Source organism: Chanos chanos, chromosome 13 (assembly GCF_902362185.1).
Source record: "Chanos chanos chromosome 13, fChaCha1.1, whole genome shotgun sequence".
NCBI lineage: Eukaryota > Metazoa > Chordata > Actinopteri > Gonorynchiformes > Chanidae > Chanos > Chanos chanos.
In genome coordinates, this window is record NC_044507.1 from 11,732,255 (window position 1) to 11,760,219 (window position 27,965).

General features: G+C 42.4%; 1 protein-coding gene across 1 annotated transcript; it reads right to left on the bottom strand.

The window, feature by feature from the left end:
* Nucleotides 1-416: 416 nt before the first annotated feature.
* Nucleotides 417-26,146, bottom strand: LOC115825990 (growth arrest-specific protein 7-like). Its single transcript, XM_030789675.1, has 16 exons — nt 25,961-26,146; nt 22,640-22,757; nt 20,477-20,590; nt 18,170-18,252; nt 17,488-17,548; nt 16,133-16,272; nt 15,920-16,048; nt 9,530-9,619; nt 8,359-8,474; nt 6,480-6,554; nt 6,018-6,096; nt 5,449-5,580; nt 4,573-4,696; nt 2,110-2,189; nt 1,872-1,970; nt 417-530 (listed from the first exon to the last, which is right to left on the bottom strand). Exons 1-16 carry the CDS (start codon nt 26,144-26,146, stop codon nt 417-419), a joined length of 1,740 nt encoding a protein of 579 aa, XP_030645535.1.
* Nucleotides 26,147-27,965: the final 1,819 nt, after the last annotated feature.

Sequence of the window (27,965 nt, forward strand, 5' to 3'; positions counted from 1 at the left end):
TATATAACTGAATAGTATGTAATACATACACTATCATTATGCTCTGAGAAACAGTCAAGCTCACACTCTAAGAACTGCAAAACTGCCATGCTGAAATGAATAGCGGAGGCTAGGAGAGTCTGAGGGAGTCGGCGGAGAGTCATTCGTCTTTTCTTGAACATTAAGCTGCTGTGCACTCAATCTCTAATCTCATTCCACAGGTCACGTGAGCACTCATTCCAACAAAACTGTCATTTTGTACCGTGTAGCTTATTTGTGAGTTCTGTGAGTGAGAGAGAGAGAGAGTTGTGCAGTATACCTGTGTGGCTTTGGTTGAACCTCACCCTTAAGGTGAGATAGGTGAGGTCTGGCAGACAGACAGGTAGACATGTATAGGTTCTGAGTGTATGTGTGTGTTGTTTCAAGGCCAGTCAGCTCTAGATGTCCATATCTACAGGCCTTAACTCTCCTGTCTTGTGTTCCTTCACCCATAGCTCTCTGTCTTTGGCGGGGTCCACACTCTGGAGCAGCTGGTCTACTGGCTCCAAGGTCTGTCAGCACACAAACGAACAAAAGAGCACGTTTTACAAATCTTTATGGAATAAGTGTTTAGGTAAGATTTCTTTGTTGCACTTCAGTAATACGTAATCAACACAAAAAGTTAGTGCCATTTTCGTATTACACAGATTTTTAAAAAGGTTTTACTATGTCACTGGTTAGTACACATCGAAAATGTTGCAAAAGACACATTTCGCATTAATGCGATAAGCCACAATAGCACAACACAACAGCGGACAATAAACTGTAGAGGTACAGCGCCAGCTGACATGAACACCGTCCCAATTCAAATCACAAAACTCAATGATTAAATATCAGAGAGGAGCAGTTGCTCTCTTCTTCCCTTACGTAATTGTGCTCATGTATGTACGTACGAGGGCATTAACTCTTATTGCCTTACTGTCTCACACACGTCTAGGTTTTAACGGTGGCCTCCTATTGGGCGTCTGACTCTCGTGTCGTAAGAGGATGGTTCATTCACCCAGCTCTCTGTGTGTGAAAGTGTTGTTAGTGTCTGTGCCAAGGCTTATTACACCGAGCTTAAGAGCCTCACGGTTTGTTACGGCATAGGAGACTCTGAAAGCTGGCAGACAGCCCTTCTGTTAAATCTGGCATGCTTTCTCGCCGTGTCTGATTTCCCACGAACAGCTGTTAACACCTCCTAAAACTTTCTGTTGTCACAGATACCCGATGCCTGACGATGGCTCCTGCTGTCAGTCTTAAGCCGTCCAACTGACGGTGACGCACAGCAAAAGAAATCCCAATTTCATGTTAACCTGTAATTCCATTGAGATTACAGTGACTTGTCTGCTGTCTAAGCACTAATTGCGGGCTCTGTGTACGAGGATTGGGAACCAAAGAGATGTATTATTTTTCCTTAAGGCAGGTTCACCGATTTAGCTGGCTGGCTAAAATGTAACAGTTGGTCTCTTAACCCATTTGTCTGTTAAGTTTACGTGGTGAATGAATCCAACCGTAAGTAGATTTAAGAGCTTTTTAGAAGTATGGCTGACAACAGAGACACTGAAAAGTCCAACACCACCCACAAAAAAAAAAAAGGTTTATGCAACTCATCAGTCTTTAGTGTCTGAATATCTTTTCTCCGGTATAGATTTTCAACATATCTCTGTTCAGTTAATGCTTCTAGCACAAGATAACACCCTTGTTTTTATTCATGCAAGTACAATGGAATTCAAGCTGATGTAGTTGTGGATACCTCTGTCATCTGCATTATAAATTGTGTGGAGCTTCCTGTTTAAGAGGCTGTTGTCTGTCATCACTGTTTCTTCTCTGTTATGACTTTGGCGGTGAATGTATGTGTTGGCTGTACTCACACTTTGGTTAAACATGTCAGTCTCATGTCTCAGGGTTGTGTACTGTCGCAGATGCTGCTGTATTACTTCAATTCTCTCAACCTCCAGTCTCTCCAGCTCCTACACACACACACACACACACACACACACACACACACACACACACACACACGTCACAAAGTTTTCAAGTCAGCTTAATTCAGAAAAGAAATGAATAATAAATGTCCTATGTGTAAAACTCATTTGACGTCTTTGTTACCAAGCTAGTGGTGACCATCTCCTCAAACCATTTGGACTGGGCTTGATTGTATAAATCCACACAGCGCATCAGATCATCGCCTATGACAGACCGAGATGGAATGCACAGCTTAGTCATACAGTTCTAATCAGAGTAATAAAACAAAACAAAACAAGACAAAAACCCCCCACACATTTTCATCTCCATATGTCTCCAGCAGGGGGCGGTGTCAGCCCATTCACCAGCCACTCTCATACATTTCCCATTTCTGCAAAGAATCATCACTCTAAGGCATTAGAGAGCTGTGCAGTGAGGCATTACAGAAGCTGTGCTTTAAAGAAATTTGTGGCAGTTAATTTGCTGAAGCATTTTCAGTCATTTTCACAGACTGAGGCACATGGTCAGACAATGGTTAAGAGAGTGATGGTAGTGTTGTGGTAAATGAGACTCCACAGTAATTGGAGGGCTTAGGATTTTGATGTGGATTTGATGGTGGATTATTTTCTTTACTGAGCACAACTGAAGATGAAAAACAGCGAGGAAAAAGTGAAAAGAACAATTAATAAACAATCCCCTTGCAGAATGATCTGGCATGTGGTCAAATCAAAACCAATACAAGCCTGCTGTTTACACTTACTGTCCAATCAGAGAGGACTGGCATATGACAAGACAGTAACATAGAAGCGACCCCCATAAACACAACGCAATTACACAGTGTTACACAGTACCCGTACATAACACAGTGCTGCACGCCCACTGATAATTATGATAAACATAAATGTATGTTTTTGTATTTTAGGTGATAAGCACAGGTGCAATACTATAGTTAGGCATTATGTACCGGTATTCTCAGTATATATATATGTATGTATGTATGTATGTATGTATGTATGTTTAGGCGTTAAGCCATATACTGAGATGGGTTTTGGGGACTGTTTCAAAAATCTGTTTCTTCTTTTTCTGTTTCCACATCTGGTTTTGTCAGATTGTTGTTTTCTCCTTCGAAGCATCAGTGGCCATCCCTTAACAAACACTGGCAGCATTTACGCTCTCTCTCTTTCTCTCTCCCCGCTTGTTCTCTCCTCTGTCTCTACTCATCTCATGGGAAAAAACATCCTATAGCTAATCCAGCTTTTCACAGGGTATCAAACACATGGCTGGGGTTGCCACATCCTCTCAGGTTAGGGTTGAGTGAATGGCTGGTGGAGAACAAGCCCTGCATTGATATCAGTGTTTAGCACGGCTTTGAGAGTAGCATGGCGGACCGGAGCTAACAGTCATCTCCAGCTGGGTTCATTATCCCTCTATAAAAACAGTCCATTACACAGGCTTTCTTCTCCTCACTGACAGCTGAGCCAATACGGGATGGTTCTATAAAGAACTGGGTTCTGGTGCCTGGCCAAGGTACTTTATACTGCAACGTTTTCAATTTGTCTGTCACGCCTCCCGCTTGGGGGATGGCAAAAAAGTTTACAGCATCCCAGGACACACACACACACACACGCACACACACACACACACACACACACACACAAACACATACGCACACGCACACACACACACTTAACAATGTCAGCCAATTTATACAGCATGCCAGAACGGTCTGGAAATCTGCTTACGCAATGCAAAGGCTTTTGCGGCATTGTAGTGGGCTTATTTTGAGTGGACATGGCAAAGTTTTAACAGAAAAACTGCAGAGAGAGAGAGAGAGAGAGTGAGAGTGAGAGTGAGAGAGGCAGAGAGGAGAGTTGAGTCTTCGCCTGTGTCTCAGAGGGATGTTGTTTACTCGTTAAAGAGCAACTCCACATACATTGCAGCAAAGAATGTCATCATCAAATGGTTTCCATGGCAGTGGAATCTGTTGTTTGTTTGGACAGCTGGTGCGTTGGGATTACATTAGCTCCAGTTCTGACGGACAGAACATTTACACAGTATGTTGAACATCAAAAGATGCATTCCGGTAAAATCTGTAACGTTTACAGTGAATGCTGCTATAAATTCAAACAGAGTGAAGCCCTGTAGATTAATATCCCACTTTTCATGCCCCAAAATCATTCATTTTGAAACAACAAAAAAGTTTAAAATGGCAATGACAAACTAAAAGAGATGAGAAAAAATAAACAGACAACACTAATATATGAAAAAAGGGGGCAAAGAGATTCAGTGAAGTTACATTACTCATGAGCTCCCCTGCAAACGCTGCCCTTCACCAGTTAAGTAGACAACACATACTTTTCAGAGACCCACTGGTGCAAATGCTACCAATAATAATTTGTCTGGAGAGTTCTTTTAAAACGACTGAAAATGTAGACAAGAGGCAGTATGTAGGGTCTTAACAGCCACCTTATCTGTCAGTGAGATATTTTTAGGATGACATGATCACAGTGGCTGGGATTTTGCTTGAGAGTAATAACTTTTATGTGTGCGTGTTTTTCGACAGGGGATTGGTCTCTTAGATGGTTAGATGGTTGGAAGGTGTCTGACCTGCTTGTGTGGATTTCCGCCTGGCTTTTTTAATGTCCTCCTCCGTTTTGTTACTCAGTTTAATCTCTAGTTGCTGTGTCTTGACCTCCAAATCCTTCTGTCTGTCTGCCAGTGCCTTTCGTGCCTGGAGGAAAACAAACAAACAAACAAACAAACAAACAAACAAACAAACAAACAAACAAACAGAAACCAAAATCAGCACTAACTTCAGTAGCATTACTTAACCATAACGATGTCTACTCACTCAGCATTTTCCTCACACAGATTATGCTCTTAATGTCTTAATGTTCATCAGCATATTTAGGCTAATTACTGAATTTTCTAAATATACACCATGAGCTACTGACATCAGGCTTCTGCGTCTACAGCTGGGGAACAAGACGTTGTTAGATCAGTTTCGAGTGGGGACACACATAAATGAGACACACAAAGTCTCACTGTGATTTCTTCAATATGCTGCCATGTCCTGAGAGATTTTCCAACAGATTGCAGAAGCCAGGCAAAAAAATCTTATACCAGATGTAAAATCATTCAGTGCACACCAAAATGCAAACTGGTTTTAAGATATGCTATGAATGTTTGACCATTGAACAGAGGCTGCTCCAAAGCTGGACTCATATTCCGTGCAACCTGATTCTGACCTGTGCTGGATTTCACAGGACTAAAGCTTGACTGTCATTAACCTCTTGGCTAACGGCACTTTTAAACTTTTCTGAGAAATGAAGTGTACACAGACACACTCTCTATTGCTCTATGAGTGTATCAACTTGACTTCACTAGGGTAGCCTGATGAGTGTTTCAATACCCGGCATGAAATGTGGCTGTCAGAAGTTTGTGTGTGTGTGTGTGTGTATCATAGGGTAAACGGAATAATACCTTTTCCACTGCAGCGTAACGGCTAGCCAGTTGTTTGCGTAAGTCTGCGATATGATGATCATATTTCTTCATATCTTTCTTAAAGTTATCTCCTCTGAATGTCAGTAATGGCCTCTCTACCTCAGTGTGGAGCTGAAGAGAAATGAGAAATACAAATCACACAGAGACAGCCCAAACAGACCCACTATAGCCCAAGGTTATCTCAGACAGAAAAGATTTGAAGAGGAGTTCTTTCTCTGTGTATGTGGTTTGATGATTTATATATGTGTGTATCTTTTGATGATACTGAAAAATGTGTGTGTGCGTGTATGTGTGTGTGTGTATGAATGTTTGTGTGATTAGACCTAGTCAACCATGTCTCACAAAGTCTTCTATTTAGCATTGTGTCTGAGTGACACAAAACTCTTGAATTTGTACTTTAGATGGGAAAACTAGGTAATTTATGATTATATCGTACTCAGACGTTAGTAATCCTCATTCCCTTTTCCAAAACTGAAACATGTATTGTGATATATGCATGAGGACTGAGGCACAGTTTGTAATCCTGGTTTGTTGTCAAGCGCTGTTACCTTTGAGGAGAATTTGAGGTGGACCTCTGCTTCATCAGCTAGACTCTTCTTCAGCTGGGCCCAAGCCTCCCCCAGAGTCCTGAAAGCAGTCAAAAACAGCTCCGTAATGCATCTCTACACAATAAACATATATTTAGAATTTACTCTTACATAAGCTCTGTTTCACAGTGTCCAATACCGCCAAGTGAGGTTTGGCACAGATGAGCAACTTTCGCTGCCGAGCCGTATTCAATATGACTTCCATTGTATCTTAATTTCATCTACATTTACTCACACACTTGTTCCTCATTCAGATGTCTATGTGACATATTGAACAAGAAGATGACTACAACTCTTAACATAAAGGCAGAGAATATGACGATGATAATAATATAAATAATAATAATAATAATAATAATAAGAAGAAGAAGAAGAAGAATAGAAAATAGGTTTACACACATCTTTCACAGTGAAAGGACTCACCCTTCCTCTTGGGCTGCCAGGGGAATCTGAGAGAGCTTGGAGAGGTTCTTGGCATACTCTTCTTCAATCTTTATTCTGAAAGAGACGCCAGAGGAGAAAGAGGGGGAAAGAAAAAGACAAAAGGTAACATCAGTCACAACAGTCTGGCATCCCCTCCAACAGTCATCCACATGAATGGAACTAAAAGGCGTTTTTTTTTGTTTTGTTTTGTTTTGTTTTGGTTTTTTTTTAGAACTCATTGCTTTATGTGAGGGTTATTGTTTGCGGCTTGTTGTCTTCTTTCAAAATTGTATGTACAATCATTTTGACTAAATCTCAGGTAAAAGAGAACTTATATTTCAAGAGATTAAATTGGAAGAAGGTAGAAAAAAATTGTACAAAATGGTAAAATTGGACAGGTTTAATAACCGCAACAAAAGAAAGACGTAATGAAGCAATATCAGTGGAGGCATGCATTCAGTGTGGGACACGGTTTTGAATTCCGTCGTTATTGTTGCTGTTGTTGTTTGCTGTTGTTATGCTATTGTTGCTGTTGTGTTTGTTGACTGTGTTTGTTGGTAATAGGATTGGTGTCAGACACAAGCCTCACTGATGACACAGTTTGTCAGTCAAGCGAAGCTGCTCAACACATCACACTTACTGACACAAAACCACAGCATACGACTGAAAAGAACCAACTCCGTCCTCGCTTAGAGCATTTAGAATGATGTGAGAATGGACAGGAAAGTATGCCATAGCCTTTGTTAAGTAACAACTCTCTCTTCTCTCTCTAATAATCTCTCTCTCTCTCTCTCTCTCTCGCTCTCTCTCGTCTGTTTCTGTATCTCTCCTGGGGTCTGTCGACTTCGCAGCTGTCTGAGTATTAGCAGGGGTGAGAGGAACTGTTTTATTTATTTATTTTTTTTAAACTAAAAGCAGCTCAATCCATAACCATCTTATTTTTGATGAATGCAACAGAAACAGCAAGATTAGTTTACATTCTTATTTGAGAAGTGAATGCTAACACTGTTATAAGATGATTATGGAGCCTAGACTGGGTCTATTCAACATGACGGACAAGCAGATTATATCTCCTTAAGTGAGTTGTGAGTTTGAGACCACATGGTTCTGAGTGCCAAAGAACAAAGCCTCAGAGGAAATTAAGACACATCAGCAATGAATTACACTGACAGCTTAACTACAGAGAGAGAGAGAGAGAGAGAGAGAGAGAGAGAGTGAGAGAGGGAAAGAGGGAAACAGAAAACTGCTCTGTGAACATGGATGCGTGTGTGGTCTGGAATAATGTTCAGCCTTTTCTGCTCCCTGAAAGTGAGGGTAGTCTACAGGGATGTGATCAGGTTCAAAGGCGGGTTAAGGAATAATTAAAGGCCCATTGATTGGTTGTCCAGTGTCTGAAGTTCTAATGCAGGTCAGATGTGACAAGAATTTCTCAGATTTTGTCGTCACTAAATCTTTGAAGAGGTTTAAACCTTAATTTTCAAAGTCTACAAAAGCAATTGGAAACGTGTTTTAAATTAAACAGTATCTCAAAAGTACACTGGGTGTGTAGATATTGGAGTACTAACGCTGGAGTTTCATGTATATGCTTTAGGAACTGCAGCAGCGGTGTCAGTTATCATGATGAACACAAAGAAATGCAAGAATTATTAGATAGAAAAGAAAAAAAAAGGGTCAAAATAAGAACAATAAAGATTAGAAAACATAACTCAGGCAAGATAAGATGAAAGAATAAATTCCACTTCCTGATCCCACTGATGCACTGAGAATATCTTTAGAAAAAACAAAATATATATATATATTTTTTGATAGTTAAAGTGAACCCAGACTGGGAACAAGTACATAAGCATAGCCTATGTTTAGATTTTAAACATACACCTACCTTTCTCTGATAAATTCTGCCATCTCTTTTTGCATCTGTTTTCCCTTCAGCTGTTTCTGTAGCAACACTTCAAATCCACAAACATATGCTGTCCCCTGGGGGTCTTTCTTATCAGCCTGCAGAGGACCATCAGTAGATCATCAGTAAACACACACACACACACACACACATCTGCACAAGGCAATAACAGACTCACATGAAGACGTATACACACACCTCTGGAGACGTCACCCTAAACAGAGGGGCATAGACACGTGAGTGGATGCGTGTGTGGGGGTGTGTGTGTGTGACATCTGTGGGTGAGTCAGTGCATATGGATTGGGTTTTGTGTTTGGCTGAATCAGTGTCCATGTGCCTGTGTGTATGAGTGTATTTCGCCGTAGTGAATCAAAGCATTTCTGTGTTCGTGGAAAAAGATTTGTATCTAGGTGAATATGAGTGTGTGTGTGTGTGTAGGTGTGTGTGTGAGGTGGGAGAAGACCATGTGTTGTGTTCCCAGGCTGTTGTGTGTGTGTGTGTATGCATGTGCCTGTTTGTGCATGTAGGAAGGAGAAGACCATGTGTTGTGTTACCAGGCTCATTATGAGTAAGCGTGTGTGTGCTCATGCATATATATGCACTACAAGTCTGTTTATTTATGTTTGCGTGTGCATGTGTGTTTGTGTGTGTCTGTTTCTCTATGTGTGTATACATATGGGAGTTTATGGATGTGTGTAAGCATATTTGTGTATGTGTGCGCATGTGCATGGGGTTGTGTCTTAAGCCTTGGAATAGAACAGCAGTAATGTGTCGTTGATGCATGTGGTGGCATGTGTCAAATCTACTTCATATTTACACTGAGCCCTAAGGTAAAACAAATGTCAGAATCCAGTCAGAAATACCAAATAACACCGACACCAAACACTCGCCTCATTTTCATCACAAAGACATGAATATTGAATGCGTATGCTGGGTCTGCTGTTGGAACAGCAACAAAAGGTGAGACTTTGGTAGGGAATTTCTTGCTGCTGTGATGACTGTGGTTCTTGGTGGTGTGGTTGAGTTTTTGTTCTTTCTGGTTGCAGGAGGACATGTCAGCTCCTCTCTAGTCTTCTCTATTTCTCTTTCTCTCTTTTTCTATCTCTCTCTTTCTCGCTCTCTCTCTCTCTCTCCATTTCTGTCTTTTTCTTACCCAGAAGTAGTCACAGTAGCTCCATTCACTGGGTTTGAGTAGCTGCTGCTCTGCTGTAGACATAGGCAGAGGAAATGTGACGCAGTTGATCTGTAAGGAGAAAATAAGAATGGGTGTAAAACAGAGAGAAACAGAGAGAGAGAGAGAGAGAGAGAGAGAGAGAGAGCTGTGAAGCTGTGAAGAACAGACAAAAATAGAATGGAGGGCGGCTGAAAACACACACAAAAAAAGGCAGAACTCAAGAAATAGACACAGAGAAATAGTGAGACAAAAGAGGAGGGACAGGGAGAGGAGCAGGGAGAGGAGCAGAGCTAAAGAAAGCTACACAGAAAGAGGGACAGGGATCGGCTGAGCAGGAAGTCAGAGGTCTCCATACAAAGAACAGATGAGGAGAAGCGGCAGTAGGAGGAGTGCTTCGTGTGAATAGCGTGATGTGAAGGGAAAAGGACAGAGCTGGCTTCTGTTTAAATCTCGGAGGAGAGATGTGTAAAGGTCAAAGGGGTCAGCTGGGCCGTGACCCAACACTCCCTCATGGAGAAAAAGAGAGTGAGAGAGTCAGAGTCAGGCAGGAAGGTGTGAGAGAGAGAGAGAGAGAGAGAGAGAGAGAGAGAGAGAGAGAGAAATTGAGGGACTGTTGAGGAAAGAGGACTGCTCCAGGTCATGCCAAGAGGAACAAGGAAACATTCTTAGACAGAAGCCATCCAAACAAGTGAACAAAGGTGGCCCATGGTCCTGTCTGGTTGAATACACACTCTGGCCTCTACAGCCTCTTCAATTAGCCTTTAAGTTTGACAATTATGTAATGCCTGCCATCTGTAGCATCTCACTGCCACTGCCAAGACAGGATGCATGCCCTGCCACACACTTCCCATGGCTATGGACTGCAAAGGCATACACACACACAAATACACACACATACACACACACACGCACACAAAGACACACACACACACACACACACACACACACACACACACACACACACACAATAATAATAATAATATTTATTTCTAATAACATTTGCTCATATTTGTTAGCGATTAGTACATTCAGTTCTCTCTGATATGCCTGCAGTCGCCAATATGGTAATTTGATTCAGTTCGTTTGAATAACCCAAGGTAACATTTCAATGTTTTTGCCACAGCATGCAATGATGATGAGAAAAACTAGTCAATAAGTCATAATTTCTTTTTTATGAAAGGAAAATCTCAGTGAGAGGACAAAAAAAACAGCCAAAAAACAAAAGCGTGAGTGAATAACTGTGCATTGTGTTTTATAGAGGCTGTTCTGTGGTGATGAATAAACACATGAATGTTATCTTTCCTCAGGCAGGTTAGAGCCATGAAATGTCTCTGACAATGAACGCCTGCGTCTAACACTATGAAACATGATCAATGTCTGGTGTGTCCTCCTATCCCTCTAGACATAAAACACAGTCACAATCCGAATGTAAACACACACACACACACACACACACACGTATGTTTATATGTACACACGTAGACAGCCATGCATATGTACAAAGCACAAAAGTGTGCATGGAGACACGCATAGATTTACTTCCTTCAGCCCAGGCACTGTATTGGTTTTACGCCTGAAGGATCATTTTGATCATTATGGGTTCTGGATTTTCCATTACAGAGCCTCCACATTCATCACTGCTGTCGTTTCTTTCCCTCCCTCTCTTTCTCTCTCTCTCTCTCTCTCTCTCTCTCCCTCTCCCTCTCTCTGTCATGCTGAAAATGAAACCATTTATCTACAGCACCCATGTCTCTCTGCCTGTCCTTTCCTTCATGGGGTCTATTTGAGGTGACGCACATCCTTGCTGTCCTCAGATTACAGTACAACCACGACTGAACACAGCCAACACTACTGAACACAGCCCAATCTTCCATGTACAGCCAATTGTAAATCACGACCCTGAACACAGCTTACACTGCTGCACACAGCCAATGCAACTGTCTACTACTGAACACAGCCAAAATACCGCCAGATGTTAACCTATGACAGAGACTGAACACAGCCAAAACTACTGAACGCAGTCAGAATTCTTGAACACAGCTCATTTTAAACCATGACATCTACTGAACAGTTACTACTACCGAGCACAATCAAAATGTATCTAGTACCGCAGAACACAAACTATATCAAACCATACCACATTACTGTAAGAACACAATAATCTCTTTGTCCAGATAACAGGCTAAGCCCTGCACAGTACCCAAAGTGTTACTCTTTTGTATATTGCATTTGCCAAGATGGATTTGCCATTGTTCTGTCTGCATGACTGTACTAATAGTGTCACTGAGGCACATTATGTTACTGTGTTATGGGAGGCACTGTAATATGGCAGCCCACACTAGTGAGAAATCATAGTGGACGTGACCCAGACTCTAAAACGGATCCTTAGGCAAGCACGCATACGCGCACACACACACACACACACACACACACACACGCACGCACGCACACGCATGCACACGCACACACTCGCACCCGCACACACTCGCACACGCACGCACTCGCACACGCACGCACTCGCACACGCACGCACACGCACGCACGTGCACACACACAGGCACACAGGAACGCAGGCATGCATGCAAGTATGCACTCCCCAACCCAAACATACACACACCTACACCTAGGCACGCACATCCACATACACAAAACACACACACACACACACTCACACACACACACACCCATGCGCATGCGCACGCAGACCACACACACATCTCAGCCGCCTTTGTGATACGCTGTCATATGCCATCGCAATAACTCCAGCACACACTTTTTCTGCTGTTTGCTGCTGTTGCTGTGTCCACTTGGAGAGATGAACTCTGTGTTTGGTAAGCAGAATGACTATTCTCTGCTCTGTGTGACTTTGGCATTGACCCATAATGAACTCATTGGCCCTTTAGTTACTGTGCTAAGCCTGACTGAGTGAAATGGAGCCGTTTTGCTGAATAGCCACAAATAACACAGACATAATGATAGCATGCAGCATGCCTCTGGGACACCAATTCACCCACACAGCAAAACAAATAAATCTCCACTACTTCACAATGTAAGCAATAGCTTTACTATAGACAGTCCGTTACACATACAAACACAACTTATAAACATATACACACTCACAAACACACACAAAACATGACACATGCATATACGACATACAAGTAAACACCTCATGAACACACACATACGAATCCACCAAACCCACACATCAGGTTGTCAGATATAAACATACACATTTGTACACACACACACACACACACACACACACACACACACACACACACACACACGCATACATACAAACATCTCATAAACGCTAACATTAGACTGAACCCCAAAGATCTCTACCATTTCTGAGACTGTATGACGCTCAGCCGCAGTTGCTAAGCGACAAATTACTTTTGCTGTAAAGGCACATTTTCTCCATCACAATACACACACCACAGCTTTCTTGTATTCCTTTTCATATTCTACATCATCAATTCGATTTCATTCTGTTTCACCCTTTCTCTCTCTCTCTCTCTTTCTCTCTTTCTCTCTCTCTTCTTAAGTGACTAAACACTGCATTCCCTTGTTTTCTGTTGCTCAGTTACTCCTAAAACATCAGACCCACAGTCATCAGTGCTTACTGTCTACTTGCTGCCTTCCACTCAAATTCAGAAACAAGTGCACTCCCAGAAAGGGGGGGGGGGGGGGGGGGTGCGTGCTATTCTGTGAATCATTGATGGCATTTGCAAAGCTGTCTGTTCCACATTTACCAATTTCTCCATGCCAGACTGCCTCTCCTGAAATGGACCATATCAAGGTGAAGACAAGGTGAAAGTGCTTTGTACTCTCTGATAGCAAGTCACAAGCTGATTTAGAGCTGATGCCGCTGGGGTGATGTTCCATTGATTTTGCTGTTGCTATGGTGAATTGCTTGTCAACCAAACTCAAAATAATTAACAGCCATGTACACACCTGTTCATCTACACTATATGTTCATATGCTTAATTATTTAGTAAACTCAGTTTCGTTACATCGTACTGCAAGTGGACAACTCCCAGCTTATATAACGTACGTGTTACGCGTACGTGCTGTGAAGATAAAACTGGATTCTTCGCAGGGTTGAAGTGGCTAAATCCAGAGGAAGCAGAGCGAACATTCTCAATACACAGATACAGCATACACATCACCCCCAACCACCTACATGCTCACAACAATGCACAATACCACTGGCTTCAACACAAACCTGCTGATATTCCCATAGAGAGTACGTGAATGATTTTTTGCTCTCTCTCTCTCTCCCTGTCTCTCTCTCTCTCTTTGTATTTTTCATTTCATCACCCATTAAGCAGTACTATTGCCTTTGTCACCATGGAAACTGGACCAGCCATGTCTTCTACTCATTCTCTCTGGGGGCGGGCTCTCGTTTGATTGACAGTTCCCTCAATCTACGAAGCACACAAAATTTCCTCGCTCAGAAAAAAAGAGTATCCACCCCTGTCTGCTCCCTGTAGCCTAGTGTGAAGGAAGAGTGCCACAGAAATCTTGTCTTCCCTCAACCAGCCTCTATGATTCATTAACAGCTTTGGCATTACGTAACCAAACCAGTGCCACTGTCAGCCCAACTTAACACCATTGCATAGAAGAAAAATACTCTTCGTTACCAACGTGGACACCGATTAGTCATCTTCATCTGTCTGGTCTGGTATAGGCCACTGGAAGACAACCCTCCTCCAGGGGATTTTAATCCAGTTCCAGTCTAATACAGCTCACTCTGCTGTGGGCCAGTAAAACAGTGATTAGCTGAATCAGTTATCACTTACGCAATCAGTTAGATCCTGCAGAAAAACCTGCACCCACCGTAGTTTTCAAGGGGGAGATCTTGTCCACCCCTCAATTGTAAATTGCTAATCAACAGAAAACTGTGCGTGCGTCTATGCGGACATGCGAACATGCTCTGGTTCAGTCCGTAATTAGCTCTGTATGTGCAGTGGAGCTGTTGACGTGATGTGCTGATGTGATGTGTCTGATCACCTATTATGACTAGAGCTCTCATTGTGTGACCTTACGCATGTCTGTTCTATGCTTAGGGGCATGTTTATATACTGCTCCAGTTTAACACAACCCTAAATCAGAGCTTTACATCTCAGCCAGTTCCCCCCGGAAAAAAAACAAAAACCAAAAAAAAAAAAAAAACCCCCCAAAAACCTCTCAATGGCTTTTACAGTCATGAGATAATCCAAAAGGTCTCTCTTTATTTAAAAACACACCATTGCCTTTGTGAAACAAACAATCTTTTTGTTGATCCGACGGATGAACTGTAATTGAATACTCGCATGTTTTCTGTCTTGCAGAATGAAAACAGTGTGTGTGTAGTGCCTGAGAGGCACACAGTGTGACTGGACAGACATGCCCCACTGGGGCTGCAGCCATGTCAGAGAGGCACTTATTCTCACGGTTAATATTTGTCTTTCTTTTCACGTTCATGTAACAATGCCGTTTGATCTGGTGACCGTATAGCAGATGTTACCATTACCATAGAAGACAGTTTTCTGGTAAAATACGGTAAATTTAAATTTAAATTTAAAATGCTGTGGGGAACACAGTTGGATTTTTTTTTTTTTTTGTAAAAGATGGAGGAGGAGCAGGAGATCCTCTTTTCAAAAGCAGTCTGTCAAATCAGTGAATCTCTCTCAGACAAGAATCAATTGCCTACTCTGGCTAATCTAATAAAGGCATGTCGCTTCCTGTCATAAATATCTGATTTAGAATGATAGTAATGGAGTGATGGTTCCAAGTCCACATCAGAACAGATGAGTCCTACTACAACACAACAGTGGTGATGTAACTGGTTGCATCTGCATGCTGTGTTTTTACACGCCTATAGCGGAGCCTTGCCTAAACCTGGAGCGAGTATCTACACACGCGCACACCCAGACACATAGACACACACACACACACACACTCATGCATATGTGTTTGCATACATGTTCATACTGACACACAAACACGCACGTACATACATATACAAACACACTTGCACACACACACACATATACACAAACACACACACACACCTAGACACACACACACACACACACACACACTATGGACAGTGGCATACACCAGATGGGAGACATCTGTAAAACACTTCACATTTATTACTTCAGGATGTAGAGCAGAGCCCTTCTGGCCACTCATAACAGTATTACAACTCCACACATAACCACTCATCAGTCAGCACAGCCAATCAATCACTTCAGCAGCAGTAACCTGTCATATTATCAACCCATCAGAAATCATACCTGATCAATACATGCCATAACCAGTACTGTGCTCAGTCCATCTATTAATCTTGTATCAGACTCCAGTACCAGTACTTACAGTGATCTTGGTCTCTTTAATCTCCTTTTCCTTGTTTTGTTTCCGGGCAGGTGACATGGACCCTGGGCTCTGTGAAGAGAGACAGGAGGCATCGTCAAAACTTCCCTCTGTGTCAAAGCTTTCCTCCATCTTCCTCCTCTTTCTCTTTCTCTTTCTCTCTCTCTATCTCTTTCTCTCTACAAACCCAGACTGGTCTCTACTCTTCTGCCACACTGAGTGCGGTCTGCCTGCCTCTGTTGCCGTGGCGAGCGGAGTGGAGCTGGGGGGATGGGGGGAGGGGGTGACAGAGGGAGGTGGGGGTGGTTGTAGGAGCGTGACGAGGAACCAAAACCCCTCCTGCTGTAAGCAGCCAACTCCAGTGACCAGACACAGCACACAGGTATCAGAGAGGAGACGCATAACTCACGCGTATGGTCTATGCTGACTACACACAGGCAGAGAGAGCAAAAGAGAGAGAGAGAGAGAGAGAGAGAGAGAGAGAGAGAGAGAGAGAGAGAGAGAGAGAGAGTGAGAGAGAGAGAGAAAGAGAAAGAGAGACAGAGGTGAGAGGTAGTCTAGGAGAAATAGTGATTTATTTACTCAAACCATACCACACTCCCTCTTCCTCTGGGGACTGATAACAGTTGAACGGAAGATTCATGAGGGAAAGAGAGGAGAAGGGAGGAGGAGAGGGGAGGAAAGGAGTGAAGAGGAGAGGAGGGAACGGGGCATAGGAGGACAAAAACGATTATGTGATAAACACTCTGAGACTAATTATGATTGTACGTAATCTCCAAATGACTTCACCCTCAGGATAAGACAAAAGCAACAACAACAACAAAAAAACCACAGGATTGATAAAGCCAGCCAATACTGCCTCTGCTTGTGTGTGTGGGTTTGTATTTTTGCGTGTGAGAAAGTGTGAGGCTTGAATATATCTGTATTCACTGTGTGCTGGTGTGGATGTGAGGGGGTGGGTGTGTGTATTGTGCTTTGGGGGGAGAAGCAGGATGTGTGCTGTGTGTTTGTGTGTGTGTGTGTAGTCTCAGAGCAGAGCAGCAAACCTAGTATCATCACCCTTGTGAGCATGTTTGTGTGAGACTGCGTGTGTGTGTGTGTGTGTGTGTGTGTGTGTGTGTGTGTGTGTGCATGTGTGCGTGTTTGCGCGCGTGTGTGCGTATGCTTATGTGTGGGTTTGCAGTGCTGTTCAGACACTGAGGTAGGAGGCAGCCTCTTCATCTGTATGTTCCTCCATACCTACAGTATATCCAAGTAGTTTTTAATCTCACATCAGACAAATAGACAACATTACTAATAACACCTCACACCTCTACAAAGCTACATGCCCCTGAAGCAGAATATGCTCTGCAGAAAAGCTGCACGTGATCACATATGAACACAGCGTGCCCGTGCACACACACAGTCACACACACACGTGCGCACACACACACACACACACACTCACACACACAAACACAAACACACTCTCTATCCCACAGACTTTCAACATCCTCATTAAAAAAGTCACCTGCAGTGGGCCAAGAAGACGCTTGCACGCAACACACAAACTCCCACGCAAGCTCTCTCACCTTCCTCCAGAACATGGCGGCCGTACTGCCCGGCACCTACCGATTCGATATACCCTGCTAGCTCCACCACGAGTCCACCGGTTCCACACCACAAACCTCCCAGTTCGCTTTAGTACACGCTCCAAACCCTGCTCCAGCTATGGCATCAGATCCCTTTCTGGCCCCAGTTCAAACACTACCAGAACGCAGGCCAGATCCTGGCTGTCCATATGGCCTTGTCTGTACTTCACTGCTGTCGTTTGTTGATATGACTCGATATGCCATCATATGACTGGTGCCCCGTCACGTGGGTTAATGAGGTCTCTGTCTGGCCCGAGTTCAATAATTTGTTTAACTGTTGCCGTGACCAGCTCGGCACAGATGGATGGGTGGTTTCTATTGTCTTAGCTCATTTCAATAGGGATCAATTCAAAGTGATCCGGAATCTGCGCTAACAATGAGTCGCACGGAGTGGGACAGAGTGAAGTGGAAAGAGGAAATGTATTTTTCTGGATCATTTGTGCCAAATTCCCAGAATACGTGCCACTTTGATGGATGTTCATTGGACAAATGCAATGGACATGACTGATAAATTGATTTATAGGGAATTTAGTTGTAAAGATGCTTATACTGATGATTCATAACCAAGTCATAGACCATGGTGTGTAGTTTTAACCATAGAGAGAGTGAAGCAGGACCATACCTGTTTTTCTCTGCTGATTTTCCGCAGTGCCACGTCAGGGTCCAGCAATTGATGAGGACTTCCGGAGGACTGACTTCTTTTAACTACAACACAGACAAGGACGGTTAAAATCACAAACAGCCACAGTTAAAGTAAGAGCTATTCTGTTTTTCTAAAACACATATAGATGAGAAAGACACCTTGTATCTGAAATAATATTTTATACATTTTTCATTTAGCATACAGCTGTGACATGAGTGAGTTATAACATTTTTTGTACATATCTGTACAGTTTCTCCCTTGTGATATTCCATTAATAGTATTTAGTAACACTGTGTAACGACTGAGGTATGATTTGAGCTTTTAAAGTGTCTTGTTCTCCTTCTATCAATGCTTGGGCACACTCTGCTCACACAGTGAAGATGTGTGTTTGATACTGTGTGTATCACTACTACATTGCTGTGAATTAGAGACCGGGCAGGAGTCGATGTGAGGTATGAGCTATTTCTTCTCTGCCCTCAGGCTCTGAGAAACACAGCAGAGCCGGAGCCTTAATGAGCAAAGCCTTCAAGAGAACATCACAATTACATATCTCTTCTCTTCTCTTCTCTTCTCTTCTCTTCTCTTCTCTTCTCTTCTCTTCTCTTCTCTTCTCTTCTCTTCTCTTCTCTCCTTGTTTCTTCTCTCCTTGTTTCTTCTCTCCTTGCTCCTTCTCTTCTCTTCTGTTCTCTTCTCTTCTCTTCCTGCAGAGGAAGTCTCTTAGAGATGGTTCATTCCTCTGATTCACGGCTTGTCCTTTCTCTTCATGTCAGCTCTGAGCGTCGCGTCGAAGGTAAACGTGTGAGAAGGGACCACTGGCCTTCAGGCTATGCAAAACAGTGCTGCACAAACACCAGATAACTACACATTCTTTTCTCAGTGCAGTGAGCTCACACTCAGATCACAGTGGCACTACTCACTGCCAGTTAGCAAGAGAATCTAACCTCCTTCATCTAAAACGCACCATCATTTCTCCAGCTGGAACAACTGAGACACAGAGACGGATTCGGAAACATTCCAAATGAGGCTCAAATTAAGAACAGAGAGTCTCTTTTTGAGGTTGTCTATGTCTTGGCCGTCACTGTTACAGTCAGTCTTTTGGATGATACTGTCCAGTCAATTCAGACATGACATGAAAGGATTACAGAATATAACTTAATATCAGCCACAGATATTCAAGTATTTTTAATAAAGACTATACCTTTATCTTTATCTTTATATAACTTCACAATGCATATAATGTAATGTAAGATTCCCTTCCTGGTAGTCATGGCAGAGGCCCCCCGGGGGGCGGGCTCCAAACTTCAGACCCCCTCCTACTCTGGGGACCATTTACAGTGATGAGACGCAGCGGGCATGTGTGTACTGTTGGAACTACATGTACAAACACAACACAATTCCCTGGAGAGTTTTTAACATAGCAGTCTGTGTGTTTTTCATGGAGAGGCTAGCTAACTGAGAGAGCACCGGTTCGAGGAAAACATTCAAATGAAAACAGCCAATGTTTTCACTTATTTGTTACATTTAGAAACATCTTGTTAAACATCTATCTTGTATCTGTGATGCTACCTGGAAGAGTAGTTTTACCTGGAAAAGTAGTGTTACCTGGAGGGGTAGTGTTACCTGGAGGAGCAGTGTTACCCGGAGGAGCAGTGTTACCTGGAGGAGCAGTGTTACCTGGAAAAGTAGTATTACCTGGAGGAGCAGTGTTACCTGGAAGAGTAGTGTTACCTGGAGGAGCAGTGTTACCTGGAGGAGCAGTGTTACCTAGAGGAGTAATGTTACCTGGAGGAGTAGTGTTACCTGGAAAAGTAGTATTACCTGGAGGAGCAGTGTTACCTGGAAGAGTAGTGTTACCTGGAGGAGCAGTGTTACCTGGAGTAGCAGTGTTACCTGGAGGAGTAGTGTTACCTGGAGGGGTAGTGTTACCTGGAGGAGTAGTGTTACCTGGAGGAGCAGTGTTACCTGGAGGAGCAGTGTTACCTAGAGGAGTAATGTTACCTGGAGGAGTAGTGTTACCTGGAGGAGTGGTATTACCTGGTGGAGTAGTGTTACCTAGAGGAGTAATGTTACCTGGAGGAGTAGTGTTACCTGGAGGAGCAGTGTTACCTGGAGGAGTAGTGTTAGCTGGAGGAGTAATGTTACCTGGAGGAGTAGTGTTACCTGGTGGGGTAGTGTTACCTAGAGGAGTAATGTTACCTGGAGGAGTGGTGTTACCTGAAGGAGCAGTGTTACCTGGAGGAGTGGTGTTACCTGGTGGGGTAGTGTTACCTAGAGGAGTAGTGTTACCTGGAGGAGTAGTGTTACCTGGAGGAGTGGTGTTACCTGGAGGAGTAGAATCCTTCTGTATGAGATCTTTCTTTTCAGACTGGGTGGGAACAGAGGGCCTTTGCCACGTTGTCTCTGAAACACAGTGGATATGGAATGGCGCTCAGTCTCATTTTTTCCCTCTTACCGCAGAAAAAACAAGGCAAAAACAAAAAAAAAAGCCAAAAAGAGTATCTAAGCTTCTTCTGCTGTGAACAAACCATGTAATCCTTCGCAGCGGTCTTAGAGACAATAATCAGTCAAAGGCCTCAGACAGTATTGTTTCCTGAGATAACAAAAGCATCTGCTAAAAATCAATGCCATGAGAATAAACCCCTTTTCTTTTGCAGTTCGGGCCACAAATCATTAAAATCACTTTTTTTTGGTTCTCAATCACTCTCACAGCATTCTCTTTCAATCCCTTGACACATTCTCATATTCCCAGGCAGAACAGTGCTTCCTATCCCAGTTTATTTCGTGTTAAAGCCATTTTCCCAGGGAAGAAAAATCTTGTGCAACTTTTGAATGTTGTAATCCATGTCAGACACATAGCAGACATCAGATTCAAACTCGGAGATAGGCCGCTAATGTTTTGGCAAGCACTTGTATAAATGTTATCATAAAATTAGCAGTCTGAAGGGGACTTTGTTAAAAATAGAGCTGCTACAAAGTGGTGGAGGAGAAAAAAAAAAAGAGAGAGAAGTAGGAGTACTGTCTGCTCAGTTATTTCCCATATGGCTCTCCAGATTGTCCAGGCTTAGGACATGGAGATGTGATAATGTAAATAAATCAAATAAATGGAAAATTTGTCTTTGAGGTATATATCGGTACTTTGTATATTTAGATCACAGGAAGAAAAAAAATTTGGATTATCATTTAAACAGCAGGCCACAGTGTATTGGGGTGAACAGGCAGGAACAGAAAGAAAAAGGAAGCATTTCACATTTTACCTACGCAAAAATGCCAAATGAGTGAAAGAAATTCTTATGCCAATAGCAGTGGCATATGGCTACAAAAGAACATGAAAACTGGATGGTTTTCTAAGAATTCAAAGACACCAAAGTGTGGTTTTCACGCCAGTGTTGTTGGGGGGGTGGGGGTGGGGTGCATTACATACAGACTCAGAGAGTGTCTGAAGGGACTTCGAGCCCCTCCCCGAAATAGACTGTGAATACAATCATCTCTACGGCAAATCTGCCTGGACTTTACTCCACACAGCAGCTGATAGTCATCATCATTATACAGACCTTTACAAGCTCCCACACTGCATCCACATTCCACATAAATCAACTGTCCACACAAAACAAGAGATCATTACGGCACTGCTCAGAGGAACACTGCACCGGAGTTTGTCAGATCAAAGGGACCAAAAAGGTTAAAAAGAGGATGGATTGTGGGTATTTGGGACTGAGTGGGTGTCAGTGTGTGTGTGTGTGTGTGTGTGTGTGTGCGTGTGTGTTTGTTTATGTGTGAGTAGGATTAATTGTGTTCAGTTGCATGGCTTCCTCTGTAGCTGAACAGGTTTCCAAGATAATATTGAATGTTAATGATGTTTAAGCTTCTGTCGCTATAGCTGAGAGAGAGAGAGAGTGACAGAGCGAGAGAGAGAGAGAGAACGACAGAGAGAGACAGACAGACAAACAGAGAGAGAGAGAGAGAGAGAGAGAGAGAGAGAGCTTTGTTCTGTGGATAATTTATTATAATATTTATCTTCAACATTTTAACATGCACAGTCATCCTAAAAGCATCCCCTGCCCTGTTACACTGGAATCACAGATGTAACTACACTGACAAATCTAATTCTGGTTGTCTTGATAAGTTTTTGATGATCCAAATCAGCTATTCAAAAAAAAGAGAAAAAAAGCCACAGACGTGACTGTCATACATCAGAAGAATAGATCCTCCTCCACTTGTGCAGCAGAATCTGCCTAATGTTCTAACCTTATACGTCTGCAATAGAACCAAGAAGCGAGACTGTCAGAGCTTAGCAAGAGCTGATGATATTAATGACCAAAAATAGCACAGAAGATACAGCAGGGCAGTCTCTGGGTAGGGTACCGGCTAGTCAACACCATCAGATACAAGACACTGTGCCGGTGTGATGTGGGGAAGAATGTGTTTAGGAGGGTGAGGGTCTGGGCCTACCTTTCGTGGAGGTGTTGACATAGTACCTGCGACCTTCGGGTGACTTGTAGCACTGCCAGCCTTCAGGAAGTGGCACATTCTCCATCTCTCCAGGTGGCTGACTAGAACTCACTGGCTTCTATATCAGAGACAAACAAAACTTCAGGATTTTACAGTAATCTCAGCTAGTGGTAGAGAGTGTGTAACTGAGTGTGACTGAAGCTGTCATGGATGATATTGTCTGTTGGTGCAGTTTGGCCTGTAGAGGTTTTGTCTATATTGAATCTTTACCTTTTTTTTTTTTTTTTTTTTAAAAATGAGTCTATGATTGATTTTTGAAACAAAGAAAAACAAGCCATCAGTCAGTCAATCCATCACACTGCAATCATACTTAATATTCAGTGTTAAATGACAATTATATGACAGAGTCAGACAGATTTAGTATTCATATATTTTGATGTAATAGTGGAAGCTGTTCATTGCAGTAAGCCTTGGGTGCAGCATGGGCAAAACAAGTCTAATTGCTCATTTCCAACAACAACAACAAGAACAACAACAACAACAACAAAGGAAAAACAATCTTGATCTGATTTTTTTTTTTTTTAGTGTTCTCATTTTTGTGCATCCAACAAGTCCATCTCCCCTCATTTTTCAGAGAACACTCATAAACAGCCAAGCTGCAGTGCATGATAAACCACAATGGCTAATGTAAACCTTCATTTAGTGGGAAACGTGGCCTCCCTTCCTTCAAATGATACGTCTCTGTGGAAGATGGTTTTCAGGTGCAGCTGACTGGAAAAGTGCCCTTATAATTAAAACTTCTCTACCTTCACAAATTACAAAACGTCTTGACTACAGCTTTGATTTGGACAATGTGTTTTAATACTTCTAGGTCCTAATCCTAATACACAGAGAACCTATGGTGCCATCAATACAGCTGTTTTTGGGTCTCTAGAGAAGAGTCACTGGTCTGGCTGGAGTAAAGAAGCCCTGAACTCAAAACTGAACCCATACTTGATCCTGAGAGGATTTCAGTGTGTACAGTCTATGTGGATGGACAGAACAGAATAAAACAAACAGAGAGAAAGACAGTTTATGTATTCAGGTGCTTCCCAGATGAACTCTTTGTCAGATGCACAATTTTAAGGTCCAAACTCATCATTTGTCACTCCTAGGGATTACACGTGAAAAAGACCTTTATTGTTTCAAATTGATTCATGAGTCTATTTCCCCACTGTGTATGTATGAAATATAAAGCAACATATGAGGATAACAAAGCCAGTCATTTGATTATTATCATAAAATGTGTGTTAAAGGTTAAAAACAAGGTTTTGTTAAATGCTAAAACAAGGTATTTACTTTCTCAGAAACATCGTTAAATATCTTTCCTACACATTGGTGGTGCTTAGTTTCTAATACTTGCATGATTTTGTAACCGAGTGATTACTGCATGAAATAAAACCATTGAAAATCCTTGTGAGGTCACAGAGTCCTGTTGTATACTGCATAACTGCTTACCTTTTGTGAGGTGAGTGCACATTCACCCACCTCACAAAGGCAAGCAGTGCCCACAAAATGACTGTTTACCCCTGAGTCTCCCTCACTCTTTAAATCAGGGCCGATAAACCTACTCATGGCAGGTGGAATTTACTTCATACAGTGAGGGAGACAGAGAGAGAGAGAGAGAGAGAGACAGAGAGAGAGCGAGAGAAAGAGAGAGAGACAGAGAGAGAGAGAGAGAGAGAGAGAAGGAGAGAGACAGGGAGAGAGAGAGAGCACAGTTGGTCTGAGGGAGGGCATGAATCAAGGTTTGAGGCAACAGCATATAGCAGGAGAACACGCTGAACTTTGCCTGTCCTCTTGCTCTTCAGTGTGAGGGTGTGCACATGTGCGCCTGTGTAAGTGTGTGCGCCTGTGTAAGTGTGTGTGTGTGTTTGTGAGGAGTACGCGTGCATGAGCGAGGGAAGGGGCAGAATGATAAGGCGGATCATGTATTCTGCAGCGCAAGGCCATCAGGACAGTGTAGGCGGACATATTCTTTTGATGTGTGACATAAAAGGGATTCTCACTACATCTATCTCTCATACACACACACACACACACACATACCCCCACTCCACACACACACAGTCCTTTCTCATTCTCTCTCTATCCCCTCCCCCTTGCCTATAATTCTCTCCCTCTCTCTCTCCTCCCTCTATCTCTCCATTCCAAGGTTTAGTCACGGCCCTAGATCACGCCCTGACGCCCTGAGCACAGCACGAAGGCAGGACGGTTTATTCATAAGGGAACCGTTTCTCCCTGTGCTGCTCTTCTTTTATTCTTCAATTTAAAATTGAAAAAAAAAAACAAGCCCCAAAAACAACAGGCAATTTTTTTGCACTGCTGGCATGTGCATTATTTCTATAGGCTGCAAAAGCTCCTACTAAGAAGCCATCCTTTTGAACTCTGTAGTCACTGGCACCCAACATGTGTTTTAGATACATCTTTATTAAGGCAACAGCAGGAAACAAACTTGTGAGTTTCATAAGGAAACTATGCCAACTACTCCGTTATTATATACCTGAAATGACATGTGTCATACTGACAAAAAAAAAATCTATTATAACTTCAAAAAAAGAGTTGTAGTTAACAAGGCAACATACAACCTAAATTCTTGTTAATCCTTGATTAAATTTGTGTTGGCTACTGCGGTAACATCCTTAAGATATTAATCTTCTTTAGATTCTTTCTAATCTTTCTTCTGATCAGGGATATCAGATAAGGAAAGATGTCACAGAGAGGCCTAGTGATGAATCACATAGCTCAAAACTTTAAAGGTCTAGACAGTCTCTGAAATGTAAATGAGAGACTTTTCTGTTGAAGAAACGTAGTCAAGGATTCCGATCATATCTCCCTTTTTTACGCATGCACACCTCTCTCAGTGCTTGGCTCAGGGCTGACTCAGAAATCTGCTGAAATCTTGCTACTGCTTCGTACAACAGTCATCGAGCTAATATTTGCCCCAGGCTTGTTGAACTGGGGTGACTGTTGGAAGTTAAAATCTGGAGATGGGAGAGAGAGAGAGAGAGAGAGAGAGAGGGAGGGAGAGAGAAAGAGAGAGAGAAAGAGAGAGAGAGAAGGAGAGATACAGGGATGGAGAGAGAGAGAGACAGAGAGAGAGCGAGAGAAAGAGAGAGAGAGAGAGAGGGAGAGAGAGAGAGAGAGAGAGAGAGAGAGAGAGAGAGAGAGAGAGAGAGAGAGAGGACTCTCACTAAACACAGCGTAATGACTAAAAAACAAGTGAAGGGGGAAAAAAAACATATCTCTAGCACAAACTAATGAACATGCCAATAAACAAACCACACTCCATTTGACATATTCTTTTTCTTTCCTCTCCTCTGAGGGAAGACGAAACTTATTTAACAGACAACAGAAGAGTTTCTGAAGCTGCTCTCTGAGAGCAGAGTTAGCTGTCAGGAGAGCGATATTAGACTCATAAATTTGATGGTAAAGATTAAAGCGTTTCTGAGCATTCTTGCTAGGCATGGAGACGGCACTGTGGAATGTGTAGGTTACATTTGCTACATATAGACACACGTCTGGACAGAAATGGACACTGCATCAGAATAGGGCCCAATTTTCTTACTGCGATGAATCTTGAACAAAAATATTACAAGTTGAACAGGAAAGCTGTTACTGTGCTTTTTAGGGATGGCACCAGAACATCCTCTGAGTGTGCCTGCAACTTCCTTCAGTAATGCAATGTTTTTGTGATGTTTTTGGTAAATCAACCTCACAGAAGTACAACAACTCTTTACAAATAACCAACACAGATACAAAGTTGTCCATCACACAAATTCACAGAGACAGCTATGCTGTGTTTTCTAGTTTTTCTTTCCTTAAGCGCACAGCATGACTCACGATCAAAGGGTTTCGACTGCAAAATGTCAGAAATGTATCTCCATTGAAGCCTTCCTTTTCATCCCCCAACACTCTTAAAGCTTTTACAAGCAATAGGATATTCACCTCTAATTCTCACCTATGACATTATCAAAGGAATATCAAATTCATTTCTAAAGCATTATTTTTAGGTCAAAACCCCTATGGTCAACCTTGAAGGAGAAAACCAAAGTTCTTACCATGCTGTCGATTTCCTTTATTGATACCGCTCAATATGAAAAAGTGCAGAAATGAAGAAAAATCTAGACGTGTAAAATGTCCATCAGCAAACCAAGCTTTAGTGGACTGAGAAGTTAAAATTCACACAGATCTGTCCCTGAACATTTTCTACCCTCAGTGATACAGACATGGAAAAAATGAATCAACATGAATGTCAGCCTGCTCTTTCATATCTGCCCGCCAATGACTGAACAAAATAAGCCCACAGAAAGAAATGTCTAGCTCTGCATGTTCTGTTGGGATAGATTTCTGAAAGTCTTTTGTTTTTTGGCTTCCAGATGTATCAGCGTTGAAGTCCACTCATCTTGACTCTGGCCAGACGCTTTTGAGCAATGGGCAGCACAATGACCAACACTGTGAGAAAGATCTATGACAGTCCAAAGAAGCAACAAGGCCCGTTTTGTACTGCCAGACACTGTTACTTATAAGTCCAATTGACCCAAATGGACAGCGTCTCTTTGCTGGAGAACACCCTTATTATCAGAGTTAATGACAGTCAATAACAGATGAAGCTGACTGCTTGGCTACTCTTGCAGCTGGTTCAACAGAGATAAACAGAGAGCGAGTCAGAGCGGGGAAAAATAAGAAGAAATCTTTAAATTCTGATTGGACAAGGCAGTATGAGGCTAAATGAATTATCCTGCACAAAATCAAGCCCATTTGCTGGGGAGAAATGTGACATACCCTTAGAAATGACTAATGCACTGAGGTAATGTATGAGAGGGTTATCTGTTCACATTAGGACACAGTAGACGGGTTAATTAACTCTCGCAGGATTACTACAATGACTGTGAAAGAGGCACAATTAAACACACATTTAAACTATTCATTACGGTGTCCTACATTCCTGAGTGTGTCAAAAATCCAAATTCTTATCTTGTATTTCCTTTCATTTAGTTTCACTTTTTTTTGGAAGTTATGCACTCTTGACTACTTCTTCATTAACTGAATTCACACACACACATGCACACACACAAAAAACCAAAAATTACAGCTGAATTTGGGGATATGGAAAACTGTCTCTATTCACCACTTTGTTAACTATTTGAAAAATTTTGCATGAAATGTAAACAAGCCTGACTAATTTATTGTTATTCTTTCCTGCTACATATTACCTGTTTACTGCAGCCTCAAAGGTATCATTGTCATTCATGCCCACTAATTGGCATAGTAGCGAGAGAGAGAG

What these genes read in the sequence shown, in the direction of transcription:
- LOC115825990 (XM_030789675.1), bottom strand. Translation starts at nt 26,146, where the DNA reads ATGCCTAGCAAGAATGCTCAGAAACGCTTTAATCTTTACCATCAAATT. An exon ending in GTTACGCTGCAGTGGAAAAG is followed by an intron (nt 4,697 to 5,448) that starts GTATTATTCCGT and finishes GTTTTCCTCCAG; the next exon opens with GCACGAAAGGCACTGGCAGA. An exon ending in CTGACATGTTTAACCAAAGT is followed by an intron (nt 531 to 1,871) that starts GTGAGTACAGCC and finishes GTGTGCTGACAG; the next exon opens with ACCTTGGAGCCAGTAGACCA.